This window comes from Lepidochelys olivacea (assembly GCF_965140295.1).
Source record: "Lepidochelys olivacea isolate rLepOli2 genome assembly, chromosome: 17".
In the NCBI taxonomy this organism is placed as follows: Eukaryota; Metazoa; Chordata; order Testudines; family Cheloniidae; genus Lepidochelys; species Lepidochelys olivacea.
This window is the reverse complement of record NC_140427.1, coordinates 636,981-646,898: the sequence shown is the minus strand read 5'-3', so window position 1 is coordinate 646,898 and position 9,918 is coordinate 636,981. Positions and strand designations below refer to the sequence as shown.

The window sequence follows — 9,918 nt, the reverse complement described above, 5'->3', positions numbered from 1 at the left end:
TCTGAAGTTGTGGTTCTTCCCTGGAGGGTTAAATGTTGGTCCTATGCACGCAGCCCCCCCCCCCCCCCACGCCCACAGTTTTCGAAAGCAAACAATAGTGGTGAAGTACTATTCACCTATTGCCTGCCATTCAGCACACCTATTCCTGCAAACATGAGAGACACGGGGCTGGAATGAGGCGGGCAGCAGGCCAGGAAATGTAGAGCCACAAGATGAAGGGGATGCAATAGAACTTAGGCCAGAACAGTGGGGCTCACCAGAGGGGACATATGGTGATGTTGGAGGAACTCTGGGAAACTGGTATGGGGACCCAATGCAAACTGAACCAGGGCCTGTGTCACAAGGGAGAACATTGCGGCGCTTTGAGATGTTCGTGACAAAAGCTCTTTTATTGCAGCATGTAGGCATAAGATTTGCAAGTTAAAATCTGTGCAGCAGAGCAGGGACCCAGCATCCTTCCCAGTTACCCCAGCCTTTCTGGAGGACTCTAACGTTGCAGGCTGCTGTCCATGGAGCTAAGTGCTCCTGGGGTCCAGGATTTTGCCAATAAAGAGGAGGGTTCCCGTGACGTCATCCCGCAGCACAAATAGGAAAGGTCTGTCCAGATGGTAGTCAAGGGGGAAGGTCAGGCGAGCAGCATTCTCTACAGGATTTGGTGTGGATCTTGCCCCATCTTCATTTAGTTCCAGGACTGCCTTGTGTTGCACATGAGAGAGCTTGGTGGATTTGGGAGAAATCTTGCTGAAGTCAGGTGATGTGAAGAGCGACTGGAGCCCTATGGGAAAGGAGGAAGATTCCATTAGCTAGGAAGAAGGGGCCTTCTGGGAGGGTGAGGAGACAGTGCTGCAGATTGGGGCAGTACTACTAGTGCTGTAGAGGGGAGGAGTCATAGGCAGGGTTGCCAACCCTCCAGGGTTGGCCTGGAGTTTCCAGGAATTAAAGATTGTCATGTGATGAAATCTCCAGGAATACATCCAACCAAAATTGGCAACCCTATTCATAGGGCCCATTGAGCTCATTGGGGGATGGTGGGAGTGGCCCCTAGGCAGAGCCTATATGAGAGATGGAAGCATGAGCTGCAGTTGTCAATGAAGTGCATAGATATGACAGCAGGACCTAGCTTGTGACAATTGACTGCTTGTTCTCAGGAAGCTGAAGGAAAGAGCAGCTCTGCTCACTGCTCTGAGCCCCGGCAGCCTGCAGAGGGCCATGCTGTGTACATACTCATTTCCTGCAGTGTGCTTCTAAGTGCCTCCTCAGAGCTCAGCTTCAGCCTGGGTATGCTCAGCGCAGCGTGAATTGTCTTCAGCTCCCTGTCAATGTCACGGACAAACTCTGAGGTGAGACTCTCCTCAATCAGGGTCATGTTCTGGGTCACCTTCTGTGGCAGGAAGAACATAGCACTGACACCGCCTGTTAGTGGTAGCTGTGCAATCTGGAAGGGTAGTAAAAAAAAAAGACAAGGAGTTATCTCTAAACACACCAGCAGAATCTCCCAGTGCCAGCTATGGTCTCTGAACCTTGGTTGGTTGGCCAGCCAGCCACTCCATCTACCAGGTTCTTCCTTCCCACCCTGCTTATCTGTTACACCACAAGTCCCCCTTGCCCCTCCACAATGCAGACTTCTGCCCTAAACCCTGTCCCTCCTGCTGTAAAAATCTCTCCTGTGAGAATCTGTACTGAATTACAGTATTGCTGTGGGGCACCGTGGAATTCTCAGCTGGAACTTCTACCCCTATACTGATGCTGTGCTATGCACAGTCCCCAGTTCTGGGAGTCTGACCCACGGTCAGCCCTGCCTAACTCACTAGCAACCTTTCCAGCTATTTCAGGAGCAGCCTTGATTAATTCCCAGAAGCAGCACTTTCCCTCCCCTGTCACGGGGGGGTGGAGCTCCACTAGGAACAGGCAGGAACACATAAAGCGAATAACTTGCCACTTTTTGAAAGGCAGTGAGTCAGAGAGAAACTTCTACAAGAGCCTGCCCTTCCCTGCAACCTATCACTTTCCTCCCTGCCCAGCTGGGGATGGCTGTACAGACTGGAAAGACGTTTGTGCTACTTAAAGATGTAGTTGCTTGCCATATGATCATGGGGATGTGGAGTTCTCTGAGAAAACCCAAAGCTCTCTGCCCTGGTGTACAATGTAAGCATAAGAGTTACAGGAGTTTGGTGGGAGGGGCAGAACTCACCCTCTAGTGGGGGGGAGCTAGTGAGTGAAGATGGATCTTTCCCTAGTCTTGGGCGAGGTTATTTTGCACAGGGACTACCGTCTCTTTCTTGCTCAGTCCTTCACCTGACCTTGCAGTTGAGTTCTGAGTCGAAGCCATATCGCAGTATGGCTTTGGGGTCCGACATCATGGGCACCTTCACAGATCGGTCTTCATCCAGGTGGAAGTCCTGCAGCGTAGTCTTTGTAAGGTCAAACTTGGTCTCCCACTGTCCTATTTTTAAAAATAAAACAAGAACGTTCAGGAATAATGGGAAAACCTAAGGCCTGGGTGTGTAGCCAGTGGAATGGTTTTGTGGTTTCATACATGAAATAGCCCTTCTTTAGGGGATTGGTCTTGGTAAGTGGAGGATGATAGAGGTGAGAGAGCCAGTTACTGGGATCAGCTATACTTGCAACTTTGTCTTATTGTTACTGTTGGCTCTCTAGTCCCTTCCATCCCATCTGAGGTTTAACCAGATTGGACATGAAGTCATCTGACATATGCTGGTTGGGTGGAGGAGCAGTTGGAGAGAGCTGATATTTTATTTATGTAATTATAAATACATAATTATTTTATACTTTATATGCACAAATACAAGTGGTACTGCTAATCTCCACCTACCCTTTGTGTATTTGCTCCTTGTCTTGACTTGTTAACTCTCCAGGCCAGGGACTGTGTCTGTACCCCTGTTCAGGGAGCACCCAGCACTACGTGGCCCTGAGTCCGACTAGGCCAATAGCTTCTCTTGTAATATAAATACTTGATGTCTGGATTCCCTAAAATGGCTCCCCAGTATCTCCTGTCCATGGAGAGGGGTGCTGTGGCAAGCACAGTCCCATCTGAACTCTTGATGAATCTCCTTCCATTGGGCAGGGCATTCTGTCTTTTTCATCCTTACAGGCTTTCATTTTCCTCCTTCCCTGACCCCTTTTTGCAAGCAGGTCAAGACTCAGCTTCCTGTGAGTAGTGACTCCTCCCCTGGGGAAGTTCTTTCCATGTTCATCAGGCATCTGTCCCACCTCCTTTACTAAACTCACAGTAGAGAATCTATATCCATGTGTTCAAAGAAGTTTCCTCCTGTCACTCTGTCTTTCTGCCTACCTCTTCAGTGTGCTCTAGCCAGAAATTGACCTTCCCTCCTGTGTTTTCTGGCATGCAAATAGGAGACCCCCCGTTTCCCCCGCCATGAATGACAGTAAGCTCTTACCTTTGAAATAAGCTGCCCCGATGAGGAAGATGCTGATGCCTGTAGGTATCTCCTTCAGGAATTTGACAATCTTTCCCTTGGTCTGTTGTTGCACCCAGTTGTTGATGTCTTGAAGGTCTGATTGGGCATTGCCAGTCAGCAACTTGGGACGTGCTCCATAGGACTTCGCCAGCCGGCTCACAAACCCAATTTTCATTCTCAGTTCTGAGGGGCAGAAAGACCATTACTGCAGCCTACTCCCTCTATCAGAAACTAAATCCCAAGGCAATGACATACAGCTGAAGGCTTGGCAGTGAGCAACCCGCGCCCTTTCCTGACATACTTACAGATGTGTAAGCCAAGGTCTTCTAAATACCCATTGTTGTGATACACAGGCATGTGCAAACACCTAGAGAGTCTGACTAAAGCTGTGTGGGGAACTGATGTATTTATCTAAGTCTCACAGCCACATCCTATGCTGTCCTCTGGAAAAACCTTCAACTAATGGGTAAAGATGAGAGATAGGAACCAAAAGCCTGCCTGTAGCTGCCACTACTTTGGTGTCTGACTCTAGCCCTGTCCCTACACTCCTTATATGATTACAGCTTATTGAGGAGCTTGGATCTTCCTCAAGCCCTTAGGCTGACTGGGGAAAGTGGGAGATTTTAGCATTCTTATCAAGATGGTCTAGAGCAGAGTGAAACATGGCATTTTAACTGACGCTGAGGGGTCAAACAGTCTTATATGATCTGTCTTCCAGGCTGGGGCTGATCATTATTGTAAAGCAAAAGATATAATCAAACTGTATCTGGAATTGAAAATACATCAGATGGCTCCTGGGAGGTAGGCACAGCTAGAGTGAGGTTTAGAGAGGAGATGAAATTATCAAAGCAATTTTTTCTTGGGTCCCTTCTGTGCCAGCAGCTCTGTTGCCAAGTGCCCTGTTGACACTTTTGATTTTAATAAACATTTTCCAAGCTCTATATAGGGACCCCCAACATTGTTACTGCATGGCGCAATCAGCACAGGGCGGAAGCAGTTGCTCAGGCTCCAGGCACAGCTGTGTCCCATAACTGAAGCCATGGGTGCCTGTGACAGTTACTCATCCATTTTGCTCTGCTGACTGCTGCTCAGGGACAAAAACAAGATAGGTTTTTACTTTTCTCCACAACAATGCGGGTGGCACTTCTTAAGCCCTTTACAGGTGCAGTGATGCTGGCCAGTAGCTCCTTGTAGGTGTTGTGGACCTCAGCCTTGTCAAGCAGGTCGTAGAAGAGAGTACGAGAAATCAGGTCTTCTGTTCGCTCTCCAGCACCTGCCAACCATAAATAAGGGAGCATGAGGCCCCCCTCCAGCCATGCACGAGTATGCATGAGGAGGAGGAGGAGTAGGGACTCACCTAGTAAAATACCAGAAAGTGCAGTAGCCACACTGAAGGGAGACAGTAACACATTGGCGGTGGGAGTCTTGCTCGACTGCTGGCGATATAGGTCATAGCCAAAGTTGGAGACTGCAGCTGCCAGTTTGTTTACAGGGCTTTTGTAGAAGGGATCTTCCTCCTCAGCAGCCTCTGTGTTGCCTCCTTCAGGGGTACCAGAGTCCTTGCAGGCACAAGAAACGCTTCTTTAGAATTGTTATGTATCAGAAGGGAGGAGCAGTAATGATAGCCAGAGAACTGTTCACCTTCAAAGTGCTTTACAGACATTCCTCTGTAAACTAGGGAAGTACTGGCCTTGTCTTACCATTGGGAAAACTGAGGATCACATAGTATGTCATAGGCAGAGCTGGGAATAGAACCCAGTCGTCCCTGCTGTACCTACTAGAGATCCCACCATGCTTTTACCTAGGCAGAGTAGGACTTACCTGTCTCATTTCATTGCCCATTATGATCCTAGGTTGTCCTTGGCAACTCTGGAGGATGGTGCTTAATATTCCCATTTAGAATTTTAATTTTGGAAGTTTTATGTTCCAGGTTTCTCACTCTCCTTGTCATGTTTTGTATCACGCTCACCTGCTCTGTAGCAGAGTCCTGAGATCTGCTGGGGGAGGCTAGGAGCCCTAACCACAGGAGAACAAACAGAGTCTGCATGATGGCACCTAGAAGGGAAGAACACAATAGAGCTGTTTGCCCTAGTCAATCTGCCTACTTATTTGTTCCAACTAGCTCTGTCTACTACACCTAGCAGGAACTGCATTTGCATCTCTGTCTGCAGCAGGACCTGGTGTGCACAGCTGACCAGTTGCAAATCCTCAGCCTTTGGCTTCTTCAGCTGCTTCAGCTCCAGCTGCTTTGAGCTTCTTGAGATTGTGGCATGCACATTTGTGGACACATGGGCAGGTGTGCCTGTGCCCAAAAGCAGAGGTAGAGATGTGATGCAAATCACCCTGGCTCTCAGACAAGACACCAGACTCCATGGCCCTGAAAGGTACTAGATCAGATCAGTGCACAAGAGATGCTTCTTGCTGCTTTACATCCCATACATTCAAATGTCAATATTAATACAAAAGCAGCAAGTGCAACAACTAACACTGGATGAAATAAAAGATAGATAGTTAACGGGCTACTGCTGTTGTCCTGAACATGCATACACCCCCTGCCCAGCCCCCCAATTAAATTCCTAGCCTCAGTCTTGCTCACTGAGTAGCCCTATCCTTGGAGGATTACTGCCTGCATGAGCACCTTACTATCACTCTCACTCAGTAGCTGTTTAAATAGCAACATTGATGGGCTCCAAAGGGAGTCCTACGAACTCTTCCTCACCCTAAATGTATACCATGGGGTAGAGGCTAAAGCAGAGAGGAGGTAAAGGACAGGACTGGGCTTACTCAGGATTCCTGATAGGAAAAAACCACCAAGCTCCCTAGAGCCAGTAATCCTGTTCTTTTTCAGAAATCCAATGTTAACCTCTCCAGTGTCTGCATGGGAGGATTCTGTACAATGATGTGTCTGGCCCAAAGGGTAGTGTTACCCAAATGTTCATCCTGGGTAAATTAGAGCAATTGCAGGGATGCCATTTCCCTGAGGTCAGATGCCATGGGCTGGGTGAAAGCCATGTTTATATAAATTCCAAAGAAATTAAAGGAAGGGCACTTGTATTTAACTAACCCCTGTGATCCAGTGCAGCCAAAGGAGTAGGAGTCTGCACATGTGTTTCAAATTAAATGCAGCTCTGAAGCAAACATGGCTGTTGGTAGAATTGCAAACTCTTAAAGCCACGTGTCCAAAACGACTATAATTCAGGGACCAGCCTTTCAGGCAGAGGATTCCCCTACAAGAAAAAGCTCCCCCAGACCCTCTCTCCAGAATAGCAGTTTTGCTTTAGGAAACACGATGTGCATCTACAGCATCCCTGCCAAAGGAGATTTCTCTGTAGCATTGTTTCTGTTTAGAGCAGACACAAAACTGCATCTATGCTCAGACACCATCGCCCACCCAGGAGAGCGGTATTCTGGATTTCTTTCCAGTGCAGAAAATATGCTCTGAGTAGAGCTGCTGTACTGAACCAAAGCAATGTTAGGTGGCGTGATGGTGGATGTGATTCGGGGATTTCTTGTTCCTGTGAGAGTGAGCCTTATGGTGGGGATTTCTGAGCAGGCCTGCCTCCTGTGGCACACGTGAGCAGAGAGGTTCTGGCTGGATGCTGTCTGAGGATGCCTGCTGCAAGCAGATTCATCACCTGGCTTTACCACTATGCGTAGTGTGAGAGGTGTGCTCTGGGCTAGGCGTGAGACGTGGGTTTTCCATGAAGTGTGGTCTTTGTTCTGAAAAAAAGCTCTACAATACTCTGCTCCCAACTGCTCTGTGCTCCTGGGAGCATGAGAATGGAGCATGCATTCCCAGATCTTATCATCTTTGCCAAGATTGTCACCACCCTCATATTTCTCAGGCTTTGCCAAGAAGTGATTTCCATTTTAGAATGACAAAGCCCTGCTGAGCCGGAATGGGCCTGAACATCTGGATTCTATTTTTGCAGTTATGATACACACAGCCAAAACTGCAGATAGAAAAAGTCCTTACTGGAGCAGAGCTGGGGTGATTTCTAGCATGACTTTAAAATCTGTAGCTATGTTTAAAAGGAGAGGAAAAGATCTAGAGCACACAGTCTGTGATGTTAGACTCAGAAAGAGCAGGTTGGGAAACAAGCTGAGAAGATGCTTTCAAAGCGCGAATTGTCCGATCCCTGGATCTCTGCAGCTCTAAAATAAAACAGCATTTCCCCCAGGCTAGAGAGTTCTGAAGGTCTCTAACTATCCTTAAGCACATTTGAGTGTGGGATATCTCAGCCACCCCACCCATGAGGTCTGTTTCTCTCTATTGGGGGGTGTCTCAGAGCACCTCACCGAGAGGGTCTGACTCAATTTTCTGCTAGACTTAGATATTTTTCTTTCCAATAGTAACTAACTGCAACACAAGCGCTAATTGATGCAGCATTGTAACCCCTGCCCATCCATGCTTGGTCCTCAGAGCCTCCAGGAGGGACCCTTGTTCCCAAGCACATTTCTGGCCCTCAGTCCCTTCAGGAGGAGCCCCATGACATCTGGAGAGCCCCAGGCCCTCTGTGAGAGTCCCCCATTTCCAGCCTACTCCTGTTCCCCAGGAGGAATTCTACACTCCCCAGGCCATACCACAGCAAGGACCATCACTCCTGTCTCCCAGGCCCTGCAAGAGAGCTGCCCCCCCCCCGGGGGGCTCATTCCTGTGCCCTTCCCATAATTCTGGGTACTCCCATTGCTACTAGCTGAGGGCCAACAGGGCTGGAAGCAGGGTGAATTGCTCCTTACCTCGGACTCCTCTCAGCCAGTGCTGTCTAATGTTACCACCCTTGATGAGAGTCTGGACAGCATGGAGTTTATAACAGCCACATCTGCTTTCTTTGCTGCCTGCCAGCAGACTGCTCCCAAGCCCAGCCTTTAGCAGGCTTCAGGTTACACTTCCCAGGGCTCTCTTAAAGTGGTCTGCTCTCATTTTTGATCCTGTGATTGTCACTGCATTGTGCTTGCTTTAACCCTTCACTTGATCCAGCTCCCAAAGCAAATCCCATTATTTGAGAAACAGTCAGTGGTTAAAGCATAAAACTAAGAACCAAGTTCTCTGGCTTCTATTCTGTGCTTTGCACAAGCTCCTTGTGTGACTTTGGGCAAGTCAGCTCCCGTCGCAGAGCCCCAGCTTCCCCATCTGTAAAATGGGACAATTCCTTCCCTACCTCAGGGGGTTATAAAATGCTTGGTGATGGCTGTGTGGGAGCTGCAGTAGCATCATTAATATAGCAGCAACTTTAACATTGAACGTAGCAAGAACCTCGATCCAGCAGCAGGATCCAAATACTGATTTAAAGCAAATAAGGACCCAGGAGCAGCTCTAGCCAAGCTGCAGGGTCAGTATTAACAAGAATGTTAATATGTTCAGTGAAGGAGAGATGGGATGGGACTGTGGCTATCTGACCATTGCCTCAAGCAGCTTGTCTAGAGGGAAATGCTGAAAATGTAGTGAAGGCAGCTGTGCCAAACCCCATATGTGGGATTGTCCTGGAATCTGTCCCTGCTGTGCTGCAGGCCTTACTCTCTAGGCAATGAGAAGCATAAAACTGACTTATTCATACATGCACTCATCGCCTACAGGCCCTCAGCTAATGGGAAGAGGGGATGACTGGAGACCCACATGAACTGCAAACCAGCATCTTTGTGAGCAAAGCAAATAATCCCAGCTGGTTTCTTGTGGCTCAGTGCTGCTTCATTGACCATGGCCAAGCGAGAAAAAACAGTCTTCCTGAGCAGGAATAAGATGGACAGTTATGGCCTTATGTGGAAATTACTTCTGGACTTGTATTGTAAGCAGAGATCAGTGGAAATAAGCTTGTCCCTGTGACCCCTTCTGCATTCACCTGACGCTGAATGACACTGGTTGTTGGAGATTAGCAGTTGACATTTCCCATGTTTTTCTCCATTTCCTCTTTTTAATGTACGTGTTTTGTACTAAAATGTACTTTGTGGAAGGCTTTGGGCTGATTCTTACTAAGGCCTTGTCTACACAAGAAAGTTGCACCACTTTAACTATAGGTGTGATTTTAACCTATGCAAAGGCTGTGTGAACACACCTATTTTGCTTTAGCTAAGTCAATTAGTCCTTTTCTATGTAGAGAGTTGTATCTGTTTAACTAAAGTTGTGAATTTAAACAAACTTAGTTAAACCAGTCCAAACCCTCCATGTGGACATTTTATTTTGGTTTGAGGAGCTTATTTTATTTAAAATAGGGCATATTCTTTCTGAACAGCATTAGGCTTTATGTCATGGACATTTTGTATGTTTGATATTCATATGGATTTGCTAAAGTGAAGAAATTCAATAACATTTCAAATATGAAAGTTATCAAGAAATATTAATTTAGTGATGGCTTCACCCTATGGGCAATAGTTTTCAGGAAAGAGGTCCTGTACCTACATGAGGGAATAGAAATTTTATAATAGAGGGCTCTTCAATTTAGCAGAAAAAGTTATAGCAAGATCCAATGGCTGGAAGTTG

General features: G+C 47.4%; 1 protein-coding gene across 1 annotated transcript; it reads right to left on the bottom strand.

Annotated features, from left to right (window-relative positions):
• Positions 1-370: 370 nt before the first annotated feature.
• Positions 371-8,302, bottom strand: SERPINF1 (serpin family F member 1). Its single transcript, XM_084650905.1, has 8 exons — positions 8,181-8,302; positions 5,410-5,495; positions 4,798-4,999; positions 4,558-4,713; positions 3,420-3,623; positions 2,301-2,443; positions 1,225-1,435; positions 371-775 (listed from the first exon to the last, which is right to left on the bottom strand). Exons 2-8 carry the CDS (start codon positions 5,485-5,487, stop codon positions 516-518), a joined length of 1,254 nt encoding a protein of 417 aa, XP_084507031.1. The 5' UTR covers positions 5,488-5,495; positions 8,181-8,302; the 3' UTR covers positions 371-515.
• Positions 8,303-9,918: the final 1,616 nt, after the last annotated feature.